Source organism: Symphodus melops (assembly GCF_947650265.1).
Source record: "Symphodus melops genome assembly, chromosome: 13".
Classification (NCBI taxonomy): Eukaryota; Metazoa; Chordata; class Actinopteri; order Labriformes; family Labridae; genus Symphodus; species Symphodus melops.
Genome location: NC_136703.1, coordinates 2,047,054 through 2,074,269, shown reverse-complemented (window position 1 = coordinate 2,074,269; position 27,216 = coordinate 2,047,054). Strand labels below are relative to the sequence as shown.

At 43.4% G+C, this 27,216-nt stretch overlaps 1 protein-coding gene across 2 annotated transcripts in view; it reads right to left on the bottom strand.

Moving 5' to 3' along the window:
• Positions 1-26,473, bottom strand: part of LOC306833644 (copine-9-like) — a 60,099-nt gene extending 33,626 nt beyond the window's left edge. Inside the window, exons 1-6 of one of the 2 annotated variants that reach the window (XM_079359039.1) lie at positions 25,840-26,473; positions 23,483-23,523; positions 6,584-6,630; positions 4,392-4,495; positions 2,516-2,555; positions 210-286 (exon numbers count right to left, since the gene is read on the bottom strand). In XM_079359039.1, coding sequence (XP_079215165.1) covers positions 210-286; positions 2,516-2,555; positions 4,392-4,495; positions 6,584-6,630; positions 23,483-23,523; positions 25,840-25,919 — 389 coding nt within the window. In that variant the 5' untranslated portion in view covers positions 25,920-26,473. Of the gene's footprint in view, positions 1-209; positions 287-1,766; positions 1,853-2,515; positions 2,556-4,391; positions 4,496-6,583; positions 6,631-23,482; positions 23,524-25,839 lie in introns of those variants that run through there. The other variant, XM_079359040.1, reaches the window with a different exon arrangement.
• Positions 26,474-27,216: the final 743 nt, after the last annotated feature.

Below are 27,216 nucleotides of genomic sequence, written 5' to 3'. Positions count from 1 at the left end.
GGGCTCATAAAACGCTGTTCTCCACAGCAGCCATCAATAAATATGCAACGAGAGACAGACGAGGATTCATCTCTTTCTCACTTTGCCAGTCTGGAGAATTATTCATGTGCATAATTTCTGTCATGAGAATGACTCTGAGCCAACACAGGGAGACACAACGTCTCTGTGACACGACGAACAGGATGGAAGGATGTTGGAAAGACACTCACGAGAGGGTTTTCTCCAGACGTCCTCCTGGAGAGCCGATGATTTCTCCGAGGGTGCAGAAGGTCTGTCCCAGGAAGTCCTGCAGGAGAAATGGATAAAAGAGAGGAATGATTGCATGACAGGAATTAATTCAAACCTGCATGATTGTCAGAAGTTTTAGCGCCCTGCATGAGACCAAATGACCATATCAGTCCTGAAAATGACTCCCGTCTGGTTCTTCTACTTCACATAAAAAAGGACATAAAACCTGGAAGATACCTGCAGAACTCGGCCTTCCTCGCCACGCTGTCCGTGGTGGATTTTAAAGCTATTTTTCTACAGGTCAGAAGTGGGTAACCTGCCCATTAAATGAACTCAATACTGCACAGATTTCTGGACCTCCTGTTCTTTAATAAACACTTAAGACTCAACAGCCATTATGGACGACGATCAAATCAAAAGGGAAAGAAGGAGAGATATTAAAGGTTATTACATTCCCATTAAAGTTCAATCTCTTATTAAAGTGACATTTAAAATGAAACTTGAAATTAACGGTTTCATTCCCACGTTCTCGCGAGCGTGCATGAACTTAAGTAGGTCGAGCCCCAGGACTTGTTGACCCGGGGGAAGTTTCACTGACTGATCGTCTAATCTGAAGCACATGCTCTAATTAAAAAAACGAGTTTTACCCTTAAATCAGCATTTTCGTTGAACGATAGATTTGAAAATGTGTCTCCGCTCTACGGAGAGACACATACAGAGGATAAAAAGCAGAGCGATGAAATGACACGAGAAACTTTTCTACGGTGGCTGGGAAGTTCAAACCAAAGTGTGGCAACTATTAGAAAGGACAACACACACGTCCATTTTAGAAAACAAACTGATGAGAAGTGAAACACTTTCAGGAGCGCATGGTGACAAATTCACAGTTGTCAGAAGACTTTAGCCGTTTCTCAAACAAACTTACAAACTACAGAATCTCGCCGAAAAGAGAGTAGACTAAACGCTAAAGTAACCAGGAAGTGATTGAGTGAGCCGTCAGTTACTTTACTGTTTTAACTACCTCAGACGGATTCAACAAAATAGACACAAAAACAAAAAGGTAATCACCATAAACTCTGTATACTGGTGTGTATATACGACACACCAAAACTAGCTGACTGACGGCTCACTCAGTCATCTCTGCGTTTGATATATTCCCTTTCCGCCTCGGTTCTGTCGATTGTAAATGTGTCTCACCGCTCGTGAAAGTGTTTCACATCTTGTAAATTTGTTTTCTAAAATGTAAATTTAATTTGTCGGTGGTGAAAGTGGTTTTTTTAAAAAATTTTTATAAATAAATAAATAAATATGTCTCAAGCTTTGTAAAGTTGTTTCAGATGTCCCAGCCACCGTAGTGCAGAGCGCTGTGTGTACATATTAGTTGTGCTTGAGTGGAAGCAGGTGTAGGCGTGCGTCCTCATAAACTGTATGTGTGTGAAAAACTCCTTTAAACGTCCTGACATGAACAATCTGCTGCCCCACACCATCTCTAACAACAACATCTGTCTGCACCTTGAAGGTCTGAGAATGGATTTTACCTGAGCGATTGCTAAAATGCAGACAGACAAAATGAGGAGCAACATTACAGGAGAAGCTTTCCAGGTGGGAGCTGGAGGTGTTTGTCCTTGATGAAATGAGATGAGAGAGAAAACACAATCAAATTAAAGCAGATGAAGCACACACACGTGCGCACACACACACAACCACACACAAACACATACGCAGAAAAAAAAACCAAGTCTCTTCAGGAGGTTTTGAAATATTCAGGAAAAAACAACGTGGAATGAATGGAAGACATTATAATAGCAGGACTCGTGAGGGTAATGCAATCTGCATACACAGCACTCACCTTCTGCTCTCCACATGGGTTGATTTTAAAAAGAAAGAAAGAGAGAAAGAAAGAAAGAGAGAAAGAGAGAGAGAGACAGATAGAGATAGAGACAGAGAGCGAGAGAGAGAGAGAGAGAGAGAGAGAGAGAGAAAGAAAGAAAGAAAGAAAGAAAGAAAGAAAGAAAGAAAGAAAGAAAGAAAGAAAGAAAGAAAGAAAGAAAGAAAGAAAGAAAGAAAGAAAGAAAGAAAGAAAGAGAGAAAAGTGTCATTAAGGTGAAATCACAGAGGGCTTATAGACTGGGCCAAATAATAGCCTGAAAGCAGCATCTTGGCTCATTCACTGTAAATGAGCTTTAACAGTGTGACTAACGCGAAATATGTGTCACATTCGAGGAGCGATGAAAGTCGTCAGCGCTGAGTCAAGGCTGTCATTATGTGTTTGACATACTGTACTTACGTGTTTGGAGATGTTACAGCTCCTGGAGTCCACATTGTACCTGTGAGGAACAAACGTGTGATGTGATTGGAGGAAGTGGTGGAATCACAGTCAGGTCAAAACAATCACTGGAGTGGTACTAAAACTAGCTTTTTACTTCCAAATCCATCAGTTAACAAAGTGACATTTTCCCAGAATGCAGTCCAAGGGATAGTAATTTGAAATGTTGGAAATGTACTGCAGTTAGCAGTCTAAAGGGGGAGAGATGTTGCTACTGTCCAAAAACCCCCCACCTCAAAATCCTCTAAAGTCTCATCAAAAGACACCTTCACTGATTGTCCAAGCGGAAACCTCCAGAGCTGACAACCCAAGCCAACTCTGAGGAGCCAGAAAACATGCAGTTCCTCAAACGGCCACTTGAGACTTGTTCGAAGAGCGAGTCAATCCCCACTATAGTCCCCATGTTAAAATACTTATATGTATGGCAAAATTCAACATGTTCACAGCCTGAAACAAAATAAGGCTTATTGGATTTCTTTGCTAATTTCCAGTACTAGCTTAATGTCTAAGAGTGAAATCTGTGTATGGGTTTCATGCGTGAGGGCTGGTGACAGTGATTTACTGAGGTGGCTAAGAGAGGCTAGCTCAGGATGGTTGTTCGGTTTTCCCGACAGAGAATACAGCTGGATGTAGTGATGAAGAGATGGCCACCCGGCTAGTTTCATTCACCTGCTTGTTATCTTTGGATGAGCAAGCAGTGAGTCAGTGACAATCAGCATCAGTCAGCCTTCAGAAATAAAACCCCACTCTCCGGAAATAAGAAGGCTAACTAGCTCACTGGCAATCTTTTGCAAACACCGCTGCTGTAGAGGCCGTTTAGCTTAAATATCTCTGCATTCACTAAGATGTTCTTGTCCATTGATGGATTTGCACACATATATTGGGATGCTGTTTCCACAGATGGAAAGTGATGTGGTTTAGAATATCAGCTGAGTCAGAGGCTGGAAATGTAAGCAAGAATAGCCGCTGGACCTGAGAGGCTATGTTTGTCAAATAATGGTGCAGGTGGCTTAATGGACAACAGACTGTACAGCTGGTCGGAGCTGCAGCCCAGAGAAAAACAGCTCACTGGCAGCTAAAGGCATTCCCAAACTATATTCCCAAACAAGAGGTAAACAAGTATCCCTCTGAAAAGCTGAAAATGAAATCATATCTGAAGGTGTTGTTGCCTTTGCGTCGTCTGATACGAGATAGCTCAAACCTCTGGCTCCTGTAGCATGTGGCCTGTTTTATAATAAGCTTATTATTTGTGGAGTGAGCGTAGAAAATGACCCTGTGGAGTAGAAGGGACGCTTTGAGGTGAAATTACGCATAACGGCAACATAATGGCATCATCACAAACATTGTTTTTGTTCCATTTTCGTGTTCACATTATATACGAGCGACTGTCCTACACACTCCATTGAGTAATAAAAGCAGATTTCTGTGCCTTGATTAAAGCTACCGAGGCATGTAAGGGATCTTCCTCTGCACTGATCAAGGAGAGCAGCCAGGTGAGCTGAGCAGAATAGCCAAGTGGGTAAACAGACACTAATTCAATCAGCGGGGCGCTCAATTGGGCCTGAAGAGGCTCCATTTTTAAAATCTCCTGCCATGATTGGACATCCAATTCCATCAGTGATTGACCTGTCCATTAATCCTAATTGAGCGAAATAATTGTTTTTACCAAGAACCCAAAGGGAGAGAAACAACAAAGCAACATCATCGGCTTGGTTTGCTCTGAATCCACATTGTGGTCCTTTCATAGCTTAACACATCCACGGTCAGAATTCAAATAATTGAGGGCGGGGTTTTTTTATTTCGACAACTTGAAAGAAATATCCAGCAGAATACTCACACGTCAAACCGAAGATTCTGCTTCTCTTCGAAGAAGAAATCCAGGACGAACTTCCTGACAAAATCTGGATTCCGCGTGTTATCGATGACCTCCGTTCTGCCAAACTATAAATACAAGAAAAAGAAAGAAGCAAAGATGCTTGAGGGTCAATATATGTCTGCAGGCAAATCCTGTAAAAAAGGCAACCCAAGAAAAAAAAAAGAGATCGAACAGAAGTTGATATGAAGATACCCACACTTGATATCAGATTAGAATCTATGAATACTTGTGTGTTTGCACACCTCTATATGAACCTGAGCTTCATCGTGCTTGGTGCTTAAGCTGTGTCCCCAGAGAAATCATACCGCTACATTAGAGCCAGCCCTCCACCCCGTGAGCCCCCCACAGTCCCAGTCCCACCCTCCCACCTGGGCCAGGCCATCTCTCCATCTCCCTGACAATCACTTCAGTAATCCCGCAGATTGGACCGCCAGCCTCGCCTCCGGGGCCCGGCACCAAGAGCACCGTGTAATGAGCTATTGATCTTGGCACTGCCTCACCTCAGCCTCAATACCTCTACTCATGTCTTTAGTGCCCAGTGCACATAATCCGTGCTATCAACCGAATCGCTGGCCGATCCATTACCACGTCCTCGCAGGGCAGACTGGGGGTCCTCAGAAGCTACCTGTCATATCGATCGACAGGGAAAATCCCAAGATATTTCCTTGTAGTATTTCTATTTTGAGGCGTGGACGCCTTGGGTTTAAAAAGCTCACAAAGGGGTGATTGGTTAATAAGTGTGTGAGCGGTGTGGGTGAAGGTTCGGGGATTGCTTTTGTTGTTATTGTCTTGGACTTTACAGAGCAAGTGGCATTTACAGGAATAAATACATAAGAATGCACATTAAAGGTGCTAATAACGATAGCTTAAAGAGGGATACCGAACCATCAGTACCATTTACTGACTCGACCTTTAAAGTTGTACCCTTCATATCTGTACAGTTGTGTGTTGACTTGTCAAAGATTTGCGTTCTTGACTGTGGTTTAGTTTAGTTGGTAGATTTGTCATCTCTTAACCATTAGGTTGAGGGTTCGATCCCCAGCTGCTGCAGCAGCCACATGTCCCATGTGTCCTTGGGCGAGACACTTCACCCCAAATTGCTCCCACTGCTTCGTCGGCGTCGTATGAATGTGATTAGTTTTTCTGATGGTCTCACTACACAGCAACCTCTACCATCAGTGTGTAAAAGTGTTTCTGAGCAGTGACACGAATAGAAAAGTGCTTTACAAGTCCATTTACCAATGGACCATCATGTTCAGGGAAGTGAAATTGATATGCAGATGAAAAAGCGACACAAATGCTAATTGCACAGACTGATTTAAAAACATGATTTGTCCGTCCATGCACAACCATTAACATTTAATATCTATATATATAATTCACAAAAAAAGTCACAGATTATGTCAAAAGAAAACAAAGCATTTATTCAGGTTTTTCCGTTAAAGCCCAGATGTCGCTCCCGGTGTCAATATGCGTTGGGCTGACAGCGAGATGTTTACTCTGCTGATTGCCGAGCAGTTCATGCCGAGTTTTTGATTAAGCCCTGCCACATGGAATGAAAAGGTGTGAGGTGTCTTGGAGGGAAGGGATCAGTGTTGGCAAAGCCCTGACTGTCACAGGAATGTTGACTTTGCATTTGTAAATACGTAAGACAGGGAACCGTATGTCATAGGCAAATGAGACGAGGTAAAACAAGGTATAAGAGATTACAGGGGAAATGTGCTGGGGAGATAGACTGAAGCAAAAAAAAAAAAACCGTGAAGAGGAGGAGGAATTTGAAGTGACAGTAATGAATGGAGGGTTATGTGACCCCTCCTTAAAAAAGAGTGACAGAGGGTGAGACAGCAAGACGACGAGGGGAGCAGACGGTGGATATTTAATATGACTGAAAAAGTAATCTAACCCAGGCCTTTTTCCATTATGCAATTTTTTCCTCTCCTAAAACTAGAAATCTGATACATTGAGATTAACTGTCTTTATTTATTCTGTTCCCTCTTCTTGTGCCAAATGTTCTCTGGGTTTGCAGACAAGTTACCTCCAAACTTCATCCTTAAAAATCCATTTTAGCTTAGACTGGAAAAACCAGCAAGTCAGGTAAAAGACGCGCTCTGGTGTAAGTTTGAGATTTAATAAGAAAAAGGTGCTTAACTTACCTCCCTCCACTCTTTGGTTCCCACAGCCTGCAAATACAACACGACCACTGGGAGGAGAGAGGAGACGAGGACGCCGAAGGGGAAGCATGAGGAAGAAGAAAAGAAGAAGAAGAAGAGCTTATTTCATTCTGTTGATGAGTCTGGTGGTTTATTCCATGTTGACACCTGCAGCACAAATATCAAAACACTCGGCTTGGAAAATCAATGCAACCCATCTGATTTCATTAGATCCAGTTCAGCTCGCAGCAAAGTCAATGACTGCGTCATTAAAGCAATTACAACCCTCTTAAACTGAAATACTTGGCACAATTAAGGCATTCCATTGAAATGTCTATCAGACAAAACAGAAAATCAAATATGCATCAGGATTTTTACACACAATAAAATCATCACAGCAGAAATAATTCCATAAGCTTCTTACCACGTGGTCTATTCCTGGATATAATAATAAAAAAAAAAAAGTATTTCTTTAAGAGGTATTCTTTTCTATTACCCAAAGAAAAGTTGGCATATATTTCTGTGTCAGAGAGCAAATTGTGCAGCCCGGGTCGATGGGGTCACGTTCTGGGAAAGAAGTCACAATTTACCAACAACAAAATGTAAAATGTGTGTTAAAAAATGAATATTCTTTTATACTCTGAATCTAAATGTATGAGGAAAAACTCGGAAATTGACCCTGTAAGGGGGCTGATCATATGAGCAAATGAATGAATGTATCTGTTTACAACTCTTCGAGACTGAGACCTCCTCCTCTTCTTCAGTGTAAATAAGTCTCAGCGCTCCTCAAAACTTGTGTATGAAATGTGTGTGTGTGTGTGGGGGGGGGGGGGGGGTGTAGACAGACTAGAGACACATATTAGATTTAGAGGAACATGATGAAGAGGATTTTACATAAAATGTGACCTTTAAGTTTTGTAATCACGGCTGCTTTAAGAGCTCACAGGTGATCCAAATGCTGCACCAACAACACGTCCAAATACAAAAGTGAAATCTGCTGCGGCACAGCAGGAGGAAAGACTTGATTATGTAATTAACTAAGACGTGTATTTATTAAAGTTTTAAATAATTAAAGTATTTATTCTGGTCAGATGGCAGGTCAGTTTACATATGCAACACCACAAATCGACCTCATGCACTATTCAAATGTTCATCCCTTTAAAATAGTTTTCGTCTATGGACCCATCCGAGATGTAAAATTAAAATACAAGGAGCCTCATTGGGTGAAAGACCCCCTCATTATAATTAATGCTCAAGTGTTCATACAACTGTTCAGTGGATTGTTCAAAAAAAAAAAAAGTGTCTCATGAGGAGAACCTCTAACTTATAAGAACTGCATTGGGTGAATTTCATTGATCTGCAATAAGGCGCCCAACCCAAGAGCAACCTCATTATGTTCCACTGAATTGTCATGTTATTATGCTGGGATTAGACGCACGCCATGTCCATGCATCGGAAAATAAACAGTATTTGATAAAGGCTATTATTGGATGAATTGATAATTGGCCAAGCGTCGCCGTTTGTGTCTAGACGGTCACAAACAGCCTGTGCGAAGTTTGGACATTAGCTCTAATGAACTTCAGACTGTCTCGACTGTCAGACAATTAAAACCACATTTTCCTCCTAATGAGCAATTACCAGGAGGCAGATAACAGAGAAAGGGCAGCAGGCGGCAAACCTGTCGGGCACTGCGTCTTTGGAATAAAACATCCTCTCTGTGTCAGATTGTTAGCCGTACACGAATCATAAGACGTATTCTTCTCCCTGCTCCTTTCTGAACGTGATAGGATTTATTTATGTTTCATTACTTCCTGTTTTCCTGTGAACATCATATGTGTTGGCATATTCAGAAAAAATAAACAAAATGAAAAAATGAAATGAAATATCTGATGTTTAAACGGATGTTTGAAATCTGAGTATCACGGCTAATTCAATTTGTGAAATCCCATGTTAGTCTTTAATCAACCAGTAAAAGAGCGCAAAGAAGAGGGAACACACTCCCTGGGTTATATTTCTCATCAAAGTCATACCCCACACGCTCCGTCCATCACTTAACCTGAAATAATGGTGTCCATGAAGCGCAGAGTATATATCTCTGTATCTGAGATGAAAAGTCAGAGGAACTTAATGTATCCCCGAGGCTTCAGAGTATCAGCGGCACGGCTGCACGCTGGATTTAGACTCGTCCGTGTGGAGGCTACATCAGTGTCCGGAGAGCCTGGCTGATTGTCTGCTTTATGGAAACTGACGGAGAGAGGAAAGAGCCCATCTGTGGGGAGCCGCAGAGAGACTGAATCATGAAGCAAAAGGCAATTCTTTTACACCCTGAACCCTACACCAGCTACGACTCCTGACAGTCGTCTGCCAGCACGACAGATATCCCAGACGGCTCTACAGATGAATAAATCAGAGCACGAGTCATACGAAGTTCTCAATGGATCACAGCTTAACAGTACAGAGTAACGAAAGTGCTGCAGGGACGAAAAAGGACAAATATCCTCCAATCAGAGACGTGCAAAGCATTCCAAAGGGCAGAGGTTCATTTTGCTTGCAGGATTGAGGTTTTTAACCTCAAAGGGACTTTACTGGATCAATAATGGTTCAATAAAATTAATAAATAATAATAAAATTGTTGTATGAATTGGAGCCTTACACTGTCTGTTTTTTCCTCATCGTCCCCCCCCCCCTCTTTTTGTTTCACTTAGCACTCCGGCTGCCTTTCAACATGCCTGAAAGCGAAAGCAGCTCTGAGTACTTGTATTGCATTTCATTTGAAGATTTGGGAATGACAAGAATTCATCTAAATCTGGTAAATCAGCCTCCTTCACCTCGGGTACTCATCCAAATCGGGGGTTAGGGAACGAATACTCAATGAGAGCATGCTCAACTTTGGCATGACGTGCAGCCGTCCACAGAAAAGGAGATCCCTCATCCATTTATGTAAATGTGGGACAAACAGTCACAAGATGTTTTACGTTACGTGATAATGATCAGGAAAAGAGGCTGCAGGACAAAACAAACATTTTTGTATCAGTAAAAATGACACGTAATCATTTAGTAATAAAATGTACTCAAGCTGGGCTCTTCAACTGAAGACGACAAAGGGGAGAGGGCATCTTGTCAATCGTTTTAAAGATCCCTGCAGGACTTAAAGTATGTGATCTGTGTGCAAGCACACCAAGAGACATTTCTCAGTATATAAACCCCTATCAAAGTATCGGGTGTAATTGAAAATGGCAGAGTGTTCTTCAAATCTCATCCTGCAAATGCCACGAGAGCTGACAGCAAGAGTCACCTGTGTGAGGGTCTTTATTTTTTTTCTCACAGCCTGCCTCTTGGATTTGCCCTGCAGGGAAATATAATCAGAGAATGGGCACACGTAGATGGGATGCAACAGGCTTTACTTCCAGGCTGAGGGCACAAGCTGCTCGATGCAAGGTGACACAGGGTAGAAGAGAGGACAGGGCTGAATGTTAAAGAGAAGGACTGCAAGGTGGAGGAAGAATAAAAGAGAAATGTGATGGGACAAAGCAGGGGGAAACAGAAGACTTGAGTCAGGGGGCAGAATTGCAGAGGGGGACAAAAAGTCAAGCTGGAAAGAAATCCTTGTCTTGCACATAAGGTGCTGGCAGAGTGGAGGTGAGGCAGGTTTTGAGGATTTTCTGTCAGAAATCCCTCGCTGATACACCTCTAACACAGCAGTTTAGGTAAAGCAGGGGGGGGCAGATAATCTCTTCATCTGCTGCCAAGAAAGGGATGAGGCAAAAGAGTCGTAATCCTCTGGAGGCCAATTCCTGAACCTTCTGTGGAGCAGCTAAGACAAAGCTGCACAGCTGGGAGTCCTGCAACAGGTTTTTAAAAAAAAATAAGAATCCATCTTCCAATCTTCTCGGAGCCAAGATAACAGTGAGAGAACCCGCTTTCCATTTACACTGGGATGGCACGGGTTCCTTAAAAACATCACGAACGTGTTAGCAAGCAGTTGTTGATTTTTGTGTGGATGGAGATAAAACACTAAGTTCTTTAGTCTTTAGAGTTCTTTATTCACTGCCCTTTACAGTCAGTATTTATCACCCATTAGTCCAAGGGCTTTTAAAGACAGCTTGAGTTTCAAGCTTGAGTTTCTTGTCTTATATGCTATATTTCCCTGAGGGAGTCATCCCAAAGGGATCAATAAAGTTCAGTCTAAGTCTAAGCAGAGCCAGTTAGAAGATATGGTCCTTTATGGTTCATCATCAAAGATCCTCACTATACTCAAGGCTGTGCCATCCAGCCAAGATTTAAATCCCAACATTTTCAGAAGTGCTTTTAATGATTAATGATGCTGTTTTAACCCGTGTTTTAATGTGTTGCTTCCTTTTAAAGGAACGTTGGATCTAATTGGATATAAACTCATCAACATTGTCTCCAGTCTGTCTACAAACCCCCCAATGATGAGAAAAGTCCATCCTCTCCGTCTCCTGCCTGCTCAACTTTTCAGATAATGTGTGCTCAAACAGGTCGTTCTGAGATGTTCCCTTCATGACATCACAAAGGGCAGTAGCTCCTCCCCCAGGTGGGTGACACTCCCACAGCTAGGTGTTTGTTCTGCCCTCTGAGTCTGCCTTCTCACCGTAAACAATAGGACATGGAGCCAGAAAGCAGCGAGTACACCCGAGCCCTTCCAGAGAGGGGGCGTGGTCAGACACAGCTCATTTACATATTTAAAGCTACAGACACAGAAACAGCCTGTTCTGAGCAGGGCTGAAATAGAGGGGTTTATAGACATGATCAAATACAGGATCAGAGTGGATTTACAACAACACACTTGTTTTGGGGAAAATATGCTAATAAGTGATCTGTCACACATTTTATTTATTTGTAATGTTGTAAAGTGTGTGAGCATTTTTAAAAGAGGTACCTAAATAAAATGTGTTATCATTATTATTGTAAAGCTAAAACAGAAAATATTTAAACTCTACTCGTGTTTATAATAAACACCAGGAGCTAAATAATTTTATTGTCATGTATCAACACATTTCTTTCCCTGAAGAGATTTCACTCGTCGAAATGAAGGCGGTCATTAAAGGCTATAGAGTGGTGGATGGACGACTGTGATCGTCTGAAGCAATGGGGGGGTCCTCGCTTGGTCCTCAGATCTCATCAGGAGACCATGAGGGTAATTAGAGACCAGTGACCTTTATTTTGAAGGTGTGACTCAGACCTTGCCTTTATTCACCTCCACCACTGAGCCTTCAGTCAGTTTCTGGAAAGACCTGGAATTTGTCGCCATTATATGTACACAGGGGGCCAGGGAAATGTCATAAAATGAGATCCCCTGCCTCCCATTACTTCACACATCTGTCATCTTATGAGAACGTTTAAGAGCAGCCCTGCCTTCTCTTAAAAAGCCATTTTCACAAGGTGCAAGGAAAGTCAAACAAACAAGAACAAAGAAACATGCCTTAAAACAGCCTTAATCATATACTTTATATACCGGAGTCCAATCATTCAGATGAGTCATTTTCAGATGAGTTTTCGAACAAACCGTCAGCACTAAAACCACACCTGCAGAGCTAAAACAAAACCTTCCCTCCTACCTGCTCGTGAGTCACAATCCTCGAGCCAGATACAACAAAAGGAACGCACAGGAAGCAATACATAGTGCGTAAAAAAATAAATAATCACGACTCACAAACTTGGCAATGAGACTATTGATTTGATACACATAATTGTATTTAATTTGAGATACTCTGGACTGGTGGGAGGCCGTCTCTCCTGCAGACTTTTAATGGAGTGAAACCCCCGTGCTTGTGGATGGAAAACTGTCAGCACTCCAACGGCAAATGGTGTTACATAAGAGCAGTGGGATGTTTCATATGTGAGTCTGATAGATAGATGTTTAGATGAAGGGAGATAGAAATAAGAGAGCCACATAAATCATGTAAGTCGAAGCTCCAGGAGCGTCACAGGAAAGAGTTCCTCGAGGTTTCTCCTTCAACTCAACAGAAGACATGCACATCGACTGCTTGGAGACAGGAGCGTAGGAGAGGAAAGAAAGGACTCAAAAGTTGCTAAAAGACTTTTGCAACTTGCATTTAAATATTTATTTAAACAACATTTCTGTGCTAGACATTCATTAGGCACAAAGAGACCCCAACATATTCTCTGCACGTAAAAGAGAGGCAAGACCTCTGAAAACCTCTAATCCTAATCACAGAGCTAGAAATGAATAACACAACGTTGTAAAGTTATAATTCATAGATGTATCCAAAGTTGTTTACAATAAATTGGCAGAAACAACAAAAGCCTAAAGCTCCGATAAGAGGCTTTGCATTTCATTTGTAAGCATCTTTATATAGGGACATGTGTGTGCAAGGGAAAGAGGGCGTCAATAAAATAATTATTTGTTGCAGACTATAGACTGTAAATATTAATGGACAAAGCCTGAGTGACATCACTCATCTGTTCCTGCAGGGGGCGCTGCAGTCCCATCGATGGCGGTCTCCATGCTGGAAATGCTGCCTCAGCCTAACTCTCAGTTAACCCAACGACTGAGAGCTGGAGCTCAGGTGGGTTTTAAACCTCTGACAGGTGGGGGGAGTGTCACGCTCACCTGTCAATCAGGTCAGCTACACGCCTTAATGTGAATAACTCTTTTCCTTTATAAAATCAAAACAGAGGACTTATCTAATAATTCAGCCTCCCGTACAGTGTATAGATAGAGATGCTATGCTATGCGATGCTACATGCTTTTTTGAATAGGTGTGTCTGTGACTTCCTGTACTTCTGCAGCCAGCCTCTAGTGGACACTCGAGGGACTGCAGGATGTTGCACTTCCGAGGTTACCAGTTGCAGCACCAGCCCTTCATTAAGTTGGTCTTAATCGTCTTAATAGCATTTACCTGACGGAGATCCAGCATTGAATGCTGAAGAATAAAGAAATAAAGAAATGAGATTTACAACATGCAGGAGTCTGTCACAAGTTTCCTCTCTTCAACTCTCAGTGCTTTTTGACGAGCCAATGTCATCTGTGATCCTCCTGTTACGATTGATCTGAAACGACATCTACTGTATGTAGAGACGGAAATTACGCTTTTTGAAGTGCAGAAGGGGTCACTCTATTGAGAGAGGAGCTTCGCCGAACACGAAGCAGAACAGTCGCAGCTACTGGAATGAGAAGAAGAATCTCATGAATCCCATTATTTCCATCTGGGCTCAAAGAAATGTATCGTACAGATGCATTTGACAACATGATAGAACTTTTTTTTTTCTTCTTTCCATCCTTCCCTATAATCTTTTCACAGATTTCACTTCTTCTCATTACTAAGGTTCAAATGGAGAGGATTTTTTTCTGGTCGGGGGGGGGAATGCACAAGGGCTGTTTGCATCTCTTCAAGGGCAATGCCAATGTGTTTCAGGTCACACATGACTGGAATATGTTAAAGCCCGGTCGAGACACGACGGAGTGAGACGACAGGAGCATCCAACGACATTAACAACAAGGCAGCATCATCTCTGCTTATAAATGAAACAACCCTCGTTAAAGAAGTACTGACACCTCGTTTAAAAACCCGGACTGACAGCACGAATTAGCATACAGTGTGTGTGTGTGTGTGTGTGTGTGTGTGCGTGTGTGTGTGTGTGCGTGTGTGTGTGTGTGTGTGTGAATACGTTCCAAATGGGGTTACATAAGCTCAGCACAATATGATGGTGATATCACTGTAATTATTTCATTATGTGTTGATATCAAGGCGTTTGTCAAAGATAAAACCTCAGACAACTTCAATGTGTTGTAGCGTTCACAGACAGTCGACCGTGATTCACGGAGAGGACACAATCACGTCTGATTTGGAAAAGTTGAACATATTACAATAAAATGAAAAATGCTGTTTGGTTAAGACGTGACAAAAACGGAAACGTACGGTCCCGACAGTGTCCAATAACACTGGTTTTTCACGCCGACATCGACACGACCTCAATTTCAAAAAGCGCTTCACACTGGTGCTCGTTGTTGCTCCGGTTAGAAAACTCTGTCTGATTAACATTTTATTTATTTATAAGACATTTTATGCATTGTTTTTAAAAAAAATAATTTTTATACATTATACAAGACATTTTTTTGTGGACATGCATCTGTGGAGAGACGTCAGCGTGGGGCTGCTAAACATGGAGCGCCCCGGAGCTTCATGGGAGTTTGGTGCCTTGCTTAAAGGCACCTCGACAGTACTGTTAAGTGACCTGGTACCTCTCTATGATAATTCAGTTGATCTGATGACCCTGCACTTACTAACCCATTCCCTATACAGACTGAGTTCCTGCTTCCCAAATGCATCAAAGGAGGAAACGTGAATGCAGTGGAAGTGATTCTTGTCCGTTAGCATCCGCGGCAGCATGAACGGGAAATTGTTCCCTCAAAAAGACACGTTAGATTAGATTCTCCTCCGGCGTTGTTATTGACACAAGAATATGTAACAACACCAACACATTCACACTCTGATCAGTGCTGACACTCCCCCACCACCACTGATCCACAGAGCCCTCGGCATCAGCTCAAAGGGAATTCAAAACCCAGGAAACATCACTCACAGCCAATCATCCATCTTAAATCTTGAAAAACATAGTTATTATTTCAGCCTGCATGTATCCACACATTTATTAAATTATACTGCTGGAGGTTTTTAGACTTTGTGCGTTAAGGATGCATGAATGTAACTGAGCATAAAAATAATACAAAGAACAGAAGAGTGGAAAATCGCTTAGTTCTTTGCAAAGAATAAAGCACTCTGAGGTGGAAATGTGCTTTCACCGTTTTCTGTGCTTCATTGTACGCACGTCCATCAAAAACGTCAATAACGCCACAACTCTTTTCATGCCAGCTTTCAAGTTTTTCCACTTCACACAGACGAGACGCATTGATTTCAGAGGTACACATCTCCCTCCATGTGTGGGCGGACGCTAAGAGGCTTCAGGTAATTGGATGGTTGAGTCAAAGAAACTCAAATTTGATTTACACAATGACCGGGCCTCCGTGATACAATATCCGCAAGGACACACTGTGATTCATCACTATATTAGATAAGGAGATGTGCTTTAAGGTTCCTGCTTTGACATCTTGGCACATCACAACAAACAAACTTCACCCGCAGAAATGTAAACAAGTGCTGATGACTAAAACTCTGAAGAGTGAACCAGGAGAGAAAACAAATAATTCACATCTCATTTATGCATTCCCGAGGACAAATTGAAGTCGAGTGTATCAGAAATGAAGCTTTAATTCAACACTGCCCTGAAAAGAGAATATCATGGAGCTCTGCAGAGCATCAGCTGACGTCAGGTACTTAAAGGGGGTTTTCAAACCTCTAGATCGTTTGCTCTGGTCTGGATCATGGACCAATTAGGTACACTGTCACAAGTGGACTGAAATGTGTAATGCATGGGGGAAATGCTGTGATTGGTCAGAATGTCTTGAGGGAAAAATCCAGGAAGTAAACAAAAACTTGTCGACTCCTGGTTGGCTGCTGCAAAGACGCGTTACCGTGGACAGACCAGACGACTACAACGATGACGACGTCGGCTCTACTCATCGTTTATCACTGCAGGCAAATGAGCAGCTTGAACATGATACAGAATGTACTGGAGTCACTAAAGGTGTTTATTAAGACAGGTTCAGGTTCAGGAGCACGTTGATCCCCCTGAACCAGGACCTGCTCAACCATCAGGTCTCATCCCGGCCTGCATGTGCTCTTTAACATGTATGCTCAGTGATGATGAATATTCAGAAGTTGCTTCCTACAGTCAAGAGAGATCGAAGTCGGTTCATGTTCTTACTACAAACAGACCCACCTAGAACAGTTCTTCGGCCTGCACCCGGGTTAGATTGAAAGCTTTCATATCAGTGCAAAAGAACTGGGTTAGACTCGAGCTTGTTTGTTTAGGTTAGGTGAGAAAACGTGAGCTATGGCATGTGAGGGTCTCCATGTGCTACAGATATTTATGCACCCCCTGCAGGCTTTCTGAGTCTCTTTTTACGTGCAGTATACTTACATAAGCGTGAGTTTTTCCTGTCATACACTCTTCCTCACACTTCTCGACGTTGCCCACTCACTGCTGAGAAGACCCAGTGATGGACACCTGCTTTCTCTTCCACTGACTGAGCAGGTGAGCAGCCCAAACCTCACAGGCAGAACAAGTCAGGGAGAAATCAAACCACCTTGTATGAGTGCACGTTTGTCTTTTAGCTGCATCGCTGCTAACAGAGCCACGCAAGAGCACAAACAGTACAGGCTGTAAAAGCTTCAAAATGAGTTTTTCTGTTGACCTTAAGTGTATGCCGTTTATCATGTTTCCACTCTGAGTCATCTACGAGTTTCTCCCCCTCAACAACCAACCTACCTGTAGCTTAAAAACCAGTGACTGTGCTTTAAAAGGCCTGTATTATCTTTCTGCTGCTTCTTGCACAGAACTGAAAACAGAGGAACACATGATGCAAGCACTTAAAAACAGACAACTCAGATTTAACAAGTCTGAAGCAGAGTTCGGTACAATCGCAGGATTGGTTTAGGGTCACATCAGACTCACTCACTCAGCATCTTGATCTCTTTATCTCTTCATCCTGAGTTTTAATGTTTGCAGTAAAACAACAAAAAAACCCCTCCATGAGTTACTTGTTCACAGCAGACTCAGTGATCTCTTCTTCATCGGAGAGCGTTCTCTGTTTCCTGACCCTGTTAGCTTGGCGTGCACTTTACGATCGTGCACAGTTAGTGGCGAACGGCCACAGCTCACGATGCATGTCAGTCACAGTAGGGTACGATCTGAGCTGTCACGCTGTACGAAGGGACAGAGCATTCACATCTTGTGTAGTTCAGCTGTCTTAAACTCTCCACTCAAACACACACACGGGCAAAAAAACACACACACACACTCACAGCGTCGCTGATAAACACAAGCTAACGGTGGTAGTGAAATCACAACAAACTGCCATCGTTTCTTTCTGATGGGACTCAGAAGACCGACTTAAAAGGCTTCGATGTACGTCGCTTTGGATAAATAAAAATGTCCGCTAAGTTGAATTGTAGAATTGAAGGTAAGGCATGCCTGCTGTTGCCATGGTAACTTCTGACATTGTCCTTCATTTTTGTGCAGACACAATGACGGAGAAAAAAAAACAAAAACAGGGAGTCGGCACGCGTCTCTGCTCTCACTGGGAGAGTGTGCGCAGCCGCACGACCAAAACCTCAAACAGGCCAGAAAATAACGCGACCGCTCAGGAGCATCTGATCGAGCCGTGATCCGCCAAGGTGCCTCATCGTACACCGCACGAGTCAGGGCATGCACTGAGGCTGAAGTTAAAATAAATTGTACGATTTACAAAAAGTGCACGCTCAGCTTTAACTCTGTGGTTTTAGGAGTTTGATTGTTTGAATCTTAAGCTCTGTAATCGACAACAGATGATGAACAGGTGATTTGACAAACAGTAAAAACTCTGGCGTCATTTTTTTGTCACCTTCTTTATCAATCAATGAATCAAAAGTCCCGTCTGAGGTGCTTTCAGGTCATATTTATCAAATCATGAAAACGAGTCATCCATCATGACTTGACTTGTGTTTAGCAATCTGGGCGCTGTAATAGACCCTGACAGCCCGCTGCGATGTGTGCGCTGATGGATGGACTTCTTTCCTTCTATCTTTATAAATAGTTCCACCTGACACCTGCTGAGAACACTGAGTGTAATGAGGGAAGACACCACGTTAAAAAATAGATTTTCATGATCGCCTGAGACACACATGAACAGCACACGTGCCTCTGCCTTACATATTACCACCCCGACACACAGCCGAGTGTGTTTATATGGGCGGTGTGTTTAGGTATTTTTCCTCTCTTGTGCCATTGGCTGCTAAACTCCACGGCCTTTTAGCCAATCACAGTCCATCGGCGGGATAAATGGGTTTAAGAGGCGCTCTTTACGGACCTCTTCACCACATTCGCTGCCTACTTACACCAAGAGTGCGAGCTTTTTGTCAGGAGTTTTATTTTTGCACTAATTCTTTTCGATGCTGAGGTCAACATCAAAAAGGTTCTCCTGTTATATTTCACATATCCACTGTGTTTACTTAAGTCTTACCTGCTTAACTGCCTTTTATTTGTGTTATTTCTGGTGCTGACGGAGCGTAAAGGTTTTAAAGTTTTAATTTTTTCTTTTAGGGGAGATTATTCAATATTGTGGTATTAATAAAAATCAACCTGATTGACCTGATCTTGCCTTTCTTTTAAGTTTCTTTATTTATCATGAATCAGAAGTCAACAATAACTCCAGTAATACACGTGCATCATTCCTTTAATTTATAGGATAAAAGGGACTCACTCTCCTCTCTCTCCTGTGCAGCACACACACTCTTAGACTTCCGCAGTGTTTGCTCCCATCATGCTTCGCTGCAAAATATCCAACGGTGACAGTTCAGAAGTAACCAGCTGTGACTGTAAACTCTTAAAATGACTGGAGATCCTTCAACGTCCAAGTATACACTAAGTACAATATAATGACCTTTAGCTTTTTTTCCAGCACTCTCATTAACCAATCCGCTTCTTCTCTGCAGGCGTTCGTTAGAGCAGGTGAGCTCACCTGAGGAGCACAGCGACGACTCGACACACGCGTCACATTTTGAGGGGAAGCGTCCTTTGAAGGAGGCGGGCTACGAAGCTCAGGCTGAGATGAAATGAGACGGTCCGGTCTCTGGAGCCTCTGTCGCCTAGCAACCTCAACAGCTAACCCAGAACTAACTGACGTAAAATACGCTGACTGTTATCAACAAACAATCAATTTAATGAATTATTAAATATGTTGACAAAGTTCGAGCAAACACTGAACTGTGTTTAAACTCAACAGGCCTTTTTGATTAACAGAGATAAACACATCTGGATTCCTGACACACTCGTCTCTGTTGCTTCTTTTAGCGACATAGCTTCACCGCTGTGGCGTGATCTGCACACTGCACAGGTGGCACCGTGTGGCCTAGCGGTTATGTTACACATCCGACGTACAGACGCGTCGGTCCTCGCTGCGGTGGCCGTGGAACACAAATCCGACCTCGGCCCTTTGCTGCACGTCATCCCTTATTCTCTCCTCCGTACATTTCTCCCTTCAGCTGACCCACCCGATAAAAGACCCCACAAATATGACTTTAAAAAAATGCACACTCCGGAGGACGCAGCCGTGTCGCCTTAATCATTGCACCAAATGTAAACTCTTATCTGCGTTAATGCCACTGCGAAAGCTTTACACAAAACAAAGGTAGATGAATTATCTTCTGCACACCTGAATAAAGAAATGCTACTTGTTACTTTTAAATGTTTATGTGCCATAAAGATTTGTAGACTGATGAATACACACAACAAGATAAAGGATCTCCACAAATCTCATCTTCCAGCAACAACAAGCTTGCACTGTTCACCACATCTGCTTTATAAGTGCAGTGACGGCATGTCCCTCTGCATGTGTCTGAACTGGGTTGAGCCCAGTGGCTCGTCAGGTTGCCCTCACACCCGTGTTCCAGTCTCAGCCGGCCCCCCTTTAGGAGCAGCCTGTGAGAGGCTTTCAGAACAGATGTGCTCTCCAGCTGCGATGTGTGTCTGGCTGATGCGGGGTGACTTTGTCTGAGAAAGTATAACAGCCCTTTAGGCTCTCAAAAGGCAACACTCTGATTTGTCTTTTTCTTCGAGGGCCAGTGGACTTGTTTTGGTGTCAGGAGAGAAAAAAAAAACTAAACTAAACGTTACAGCGGAGCAGTTTTGATGCCAGGTGCTGAAAAGATGCTCTCCCTCTCTTTGGCTTCTTGAAGTCCTTTCAGAGAGACACATGAACAAAAGTGTTTGCTCTTTCCTAACGCCTTGTCAGCAACACTGTGAAAAGCTGAACCATGCTATTGGTTATTATTTCGTTGTTGCTTCAAACGCAGTCACAATTGTTTTCCCCGTCGTTTAAACTGAAACAAAGAGCATCAGCTGATGGCTGATTTCCTTCTTTTTTCCCTGCGACCATCAAAGCCTGCAACATGTACAGCTTGGACTACAAATGGAAACCAGAACTACATTATTTTTATGTTGACTCGTTAAATAACTGAAACAAAGTGAACAGCAAGTCCTTGCTTCTGATTGGTTAAAAGGGAGACTTGTGGCTTCAGAGAAAACATCGTAATGCTTTTTTGTTTGGTTAAAATATCCCCTTCACAAAAGCGTTCTCTCTCTGTGTGCGGAGAAAATTAAACTGCTCATTTCATAACATACATGATAGATATACAAGAGGGGGCGCCAAATGCTTAGCAGTCATATCCCACACCCCATGTGCAGAGTTGCAGTACGCTCTCTCGTCCCAACCACAGACTGTAAATATGAACAGACGTCAGCCACCTGTTCCTGCAGGGGGCGCTGGAGACTCATCGGCAGCAGACGCCATGTTGGAAATGCTGACCTATAGCAACAGACTGAGAGCTGGAGCTGAGGCGGGTTTTAAGCCTCTTGACGAGCCGTTACATTACACCGACCTGTCAGTCAGATCAGCTGCACGCCTAACTATGAGGAACACGCATCGTTTTTACTATTAGATTTAAAAATTCTGTTTGTGCCCATGATGACAATAACTAATAATAAGACCCATTTCTTTTTTTCTACCAGGCTGTAAACACGTTTATTTCTGCTGTGCGTTTGTGACTTCCTGTGCTTCTGAAATCAGCCTCTAGTGGCCACTCAAGCAACTGCAGGATTTTGCACTTCAGCATTGGCTTGAATGTTTCTGCTTGGTCAAATAAAATCACCACAGAAAACAGTATGTACAGCTTGAATTTCAAATAAGTCAAAATGACCTGATAAAGTAACTACTGCATTCACAGCCAGCACCACTGTCTCACTTCACTGAATGTTGTCCAGCTCTCCGTCTTCTGGCTGCTTTGCTCGCCTGTTTGCACGTTTTCTTCCTTTATTTCTTTGCACCGGGAGAGATTTAAGGATTTGAAAACAAAATACATATTCAAGAGTTTGTAGTGACAGCAAAGACGTCTTCCTGCAGGGGAGACAATTGGCCGTGAAGCCGTGCAGTCGAGATTTAAAAACTGATAAAGAAATCTCAAGTTATATTTATCTGCTTCTCTATTTATAGACGGAGATTTAAATTCGGGACATGCACAGAGCAGGAGAGGTGAGAACACTTCCATGTCGTAACAATTACCTGTGCAGGATTTCACTGTTCATTAACCAGCTTATTTAAATCCTACTGTTACCGAACAATATACCAGACGCTCAGTGTACGCCAGAGATTTCATTAGTGTAAAAGTACATATTAGATGACTGCTGTGTCTACGCAGGCGGAGCTTCAGAAAACAGGAGTATTATCAGCAGGGACAGAAACCTGAAAACAGTCACACCTGTTTGGTTTGTTTTTCTCTGGAAAATGATAACGTGATGCTTTTTCCATCCGAACCATCACTCTGAACCTCTCAGCTTTCACAGAGTCCCACAGGCACATCACACTGTTTACCTTCACTCACACTGTTAAAGGAGCAACCTGTAAAACATCTACTGACTGAAATGACGCTCTCTTCCTCTGTGATCATGAAGGAAACCTGCTGTGTTGAAGCTTCTCTGACAACAATGCAGCAGCCAGTATGTCCTCCTTCTAACTTTAGATTCTGCTCCTGAATGCTCTGGATTTGATTGGACCAGAGAAGGTAGGCGGGGGCTTTGAAGGCTGTTTTGGACGCCCCTGGGTTTGCCAGATATGAGAGCAGTTATCAGGTGAACAGGTGTTGCAGCGATGGAAGCGGGCAGTGGAACTGCTTCAGATAGAAGTGATTGTACCCGAGCTAAAAAGCCTCTGCATGTTTCTAATAAGCTCCAGCAGCAGAAAGCTGCTCAAACTAGGATCAATGTTGGAGATGAAACATGGAGAGAGGTTAGAACGCAGAAAGCTTTACAGACCCATGCAGAGCTGGCTAAACACTGAAGCTACAGTGTCCACCACATGCAGAGCTGGCTAAACACTGAAGCTACAGTGTCCACCACATGCAGAGCTGGCTAAACACTGAAGATACAGTGTCCACCACATGAAGAGCTGGCTAAACACTGAAGCTACAGTGTCTCTACATGCAGAGCTGGCTAATCACTGAAGCTACAGTGGCCACCACATGCAGAGCTGGCTAAACACTGAAGCTACAGTGGCCACCACATGCAGAGCTGGCTAATCACTGAAGCTACAGTGGCCACCACATGGTGACCTGCGTGAGCATCCACTCTAGAGAGGAGGGGGCGGATCCAGCTCTCTGTGATGATTAGAGTTTAGACTACAGTACTCATTTTAAACACTAGGGGGCAGAGTGACATATTGCTGCTTTACACAAATTGGCAGGATGTGTGTTTATGTTTGATACAGTTTCTTCCTGAGTCCCATCAGCAGCTCTCCAGTCTGTGATAAAAGTTAAGAAAACCTCTGAAAACCAGAACAGACCAGCAGCCCTGTATTGAAACAACATATGAAGATTTAATGGCCACCGGGTTGAGGGAATCATTCCTCCTCCTTCCACCTCTTATGTTCCTCTCTTCCTGTTATTTCTCTGCCACGCTGAAGCTCAGCCAGCCTCCTGACCTGACCTTTACTCAACAATGACTTTTCACTCCCTCCAAGTCTGTCTTTGTTTTCCAGTTTACCTCCTCGCTCCCCTAGTTCATCCTTCACCCACTGAGAGCTCTGACCTTCATGGGGTCTTTAACACTATAAGAGCCAGAGGAGAGGACAACCATGCTGTCAACTTATGAGGAAGTATATGTTCAGAAAACATAAAGAAACAGACTTCTTGAGTTTAGAGTGCAGGACTTCAATACAGAGCAGATACTCACATCAATATCAGAGTTAGGAAAGTGTGAACAACATACCGGGATCGGACTTGGAGAATGTGTCCACGTCCAGCAGACTCCTGAGGAGACAACAAACGAACACATTTCACATTTCTAGCATCTCAAAAAACAAAAACAAACGGTGTATGTTGCTAGTCGAGGATAAGATCCCATTTAAATACAATCAAACTTATTTTCTTAAAGGGGAAATGCTCAGAGCCGAGACAGAAAAAGGTTTTTAGTAAGAATCAGAGTAATGAGTAACAAAACATTTCCCCTTTGAAGACGCGTCTAATACCAGAGTGCTCCAAGACCGAGACATTTAGGGATTTAGACCGAGTCAAGACCAAGGCAGGGCGAGACCCAGACCATAAATATCACAGGAAAAATCCTCATCTTGTGTGCAAGGGGGGGGCGTATCACTCACTCATGAATTGTCTTCATTAAAAACCTGCCCAGTCTGACACCGAGTCAAGACCGAGCAAAAAGGCTGTCGACTCCAAGAACGAGACCGAGTCCTTTAAAAAGACTGATTTGAAGAACAACGCTACCAGTTTCACACATGAACTCTCGAAACATCTCCAGACTATCAGGTCAGGACGGCAGCAGGATTAATATTGTTACATGTTCAAGGACGTTTCTGAAACACAAATGGAAAAGGACAGGAATGAAGTGCATGTGTGAAAGAGGCAAAAAAATAAAAAATTGAAAAAGACATCCGTGCTCTGCTGAAGTGAAACAAGAAAACATACAATTCATTATTTCCATAATGAAAGTATTTTAAGCCTTTCTCTCTTGTGGGGCGTTGGGAGGTCACGTTAGGATGGACAGCAGGAGAAACACTGGTGCAGACAGGTTTTCAGTTCATGTCAGGTTTGGTCATTGACAACACCTTTCTGCTCTCTGTGATGTGGTAGCAGCCAGCTGATATATCAGAGGAGGTCGGCTGTCCTTGGAGGCGGTCAAGATTGCTGTGCGGTCGAGTCAAGCACCGCCTGGCTCTTCCATTGCTCTTTTTTTATTTTTGTTTGTTGATTCAAGTTTGATGTTTTTCTTCTGCAGGAAAATTATGTCAACTGCCACCTTTTCCTTAACCTCTATAAGTCTTCCTCTGGGACCTTAATTCTATCTCCACCTTATCATTACACCATTAAGTCCTGCACATTATCCCCAGTAACTCCATCAGTTAATCATCCCCTGCCACTTCTGTCTTTAGACAGACTCCTTAGCTTCGTGTTTTCCTCTTTTGTGACGCTGTGACAACAGTTCAAAGCTTTAAAACTTCACGTACGGCGTACTGTAGATGTCCTGAAAATAACAAGCTGCCTCAAAAGTAATTGTATTTATGGGGGAGATGAAAACTCAAAGCCCACCCCACACACACACACACACACACACACAAGCTCGCCCTCGCCCTCTCTCTCCCCCAGGTGTGAGCTGTCTAACTCGGGTGTCTGGCCCCTTCACGTCTGGCTCATCTCAGGAGGGACCACGCAGCAGCTCCGGACATTCATTATTCAGGAGAGGATTTCTGAGACAGTCAGTGAGCCTCCAGGCAGGCTGACGGTGTGTGAAACCCCCCCCTCGCTGAGTCCCACTGCTCCGTCAGTTAGTCAATCAGCCAGCCAGTTTAGGGCAGCAAACCATTCAGCTGGAAGGCAACCTGCCACAAACCGTCAACGCAGGTGCACGTCGAAGCTGCTTTATTCTGGCTGCTTATTAAATCAACATTAATCATGTGTTTTATTATTATTGAGATTCCTGTATGTACACACAGGGTTTCTACATGTTGTTATGAAGCTGCACCATGCACGGACTTTAGCAGCAGAAGAAGATATATTTTATTGATTGACTCTGTTGTTAAACATGCTGAGCGCGCACACACACGCACACACACACACACACACACACGCATGCTACAGACTAATGGAAAGATATCATAAGGAAGCTGCAAACAGGGAGCTCTCCAGTTCTGGTGAAGGAGGGGGGTGGGTTTGTGCCTTGCTCAAGGGCACCTTGGCAGTGCTCTGGAAGTGCTACCTTACTACTTTTAAGACTTGATCCACACTGGGACTTGAACTGGCAACCCTCCAGTGTCCACTGTCTTTAATCAAAAATCAATAACACTGTCATGGGTCATCGACTGGACCAGACGTCTCAAGAGAGTCTCAAGGATTTTCAATTAGTCGACTCTGATTGGCTAATGGGATGAACTATTTACCATAAAGCAAAGGGCAGGTAGAGAGAGATAGACAACCTCAATGCAGCTTGCTTTAAAAATAATGTCACTCTGATATCTGCGGATTGTGTGTGAGATAACGGAATTTTAAAATCTGCTTTAATCCGGAACCGGTCCGCAGGTCGGCTTCACGGAGGCTGCGAGAGTTTGTTCTTACCGGCAGGACACGGTAACTTCTATTTTAGTTGCAGGGACTCTGGTGTTGAGAGGGTCGAATTCCCCTATTGATGCCATCATCTCGACTCAGGTCCTTAAACGAGCATCCGACACAGAAAGAAAAGATGGGATCATTTATCGTGAGGAGGGAGCGCGCAGTAAATCCATGGTGGAGATCTTCTTGTTCAGGTGTGCGGAGCGGAGAGCAGCGGAGGAGGGAGACGGGAGAGGATGGAGAGAGGGAGAGAGAGAGGGAGAGAGAGAGAGAGAGAGAGAGAGAGAGAGAGAGAGAGGGCGAAAGAGAGAGAGAGAGAGAGAGAGTGTGTGTGTGTGTGTGTGTGTGTGTGAGAGAGAGAGAGAGAGAGGGCGAAAGAGAGAGAGAGAGAGAGAGAGTGTGTGTGTGTGTGTGTGTGAGAGAGAGAGAGAGAGAGAGAGAGAGAGTGTGTGTGTGTGTGTGCGAGAGAGAGAGAGAGAGAGAGAGAGAGAGCGAGAGAGAGCGAGAGAGAGAGAGAGAGAGAGAGAGAGAGAGAGAGAGAGAGAGAGAGAGCGAGAGAGAGAGAGAGAGAGAGAGGGGGAGAGAGAGAGAGAGAGAGAGAGAGAGAGAGAGAGAAAGTTGTGAGGCAGATTTAAAGTTCATGCATCCTTCTCTCGTTCCGGCTCGGTGCGCTCCCTGAGTCCGTCCGGAGCTGAGGAGGAGGAGAGCGCAGCCAACCGGAGGCTCCGGAAACAACACGGTGCCCGCCGCCCCCTGTCTCCGCTCTCTCCCACCCACCGTTGTGTTTGTGTATATCATATTTTTCTTCCCCTGAAGTCACGTGTTTACTCATGCTGTTGGAGAAATCGTTTAATAGCTGGTTATCCCAGGGTGAAGTTGACGATGGTGCATGACCTTTCACCTCGGTTTACACTTTACCCTACGACAAGAATGACTTCGGTATGAAGCCCCAGAAGTGCACCACATTATATAATATGCAGAATATAACTTCTTATGCTTCTTATGCATTTTTTCTTCCTTTCAGCGTCTCAGTGTTTTGAATGTGAAGCTGCAGTGACTCAAATTTAAAATGTCTGTGTTCATGTTTTTTAGATGAACGGTGGGAGAAGTTGATGTGTGTGTTACTGTATATAGGCTGGCACTGCTAAATAACAACGAGATCATACTGAACTTATCCTCAGTTAATGAACATAAATCAGTGGATATAAAGATGTAATTGTAAGGTGCTGCTTATCAACAAGTGGAGGGCCACTGATTTGGACCCCAGTAGGGCAAGTAAGAAAAATAAAGATGGATGAGCCGTCTATAGGAGAGAGAAAAAGAAGGAAACAGAAGGAAGAGGAGAAAGCGCTCCCAGTGGATTAGACTCAAATCGCCATTGGA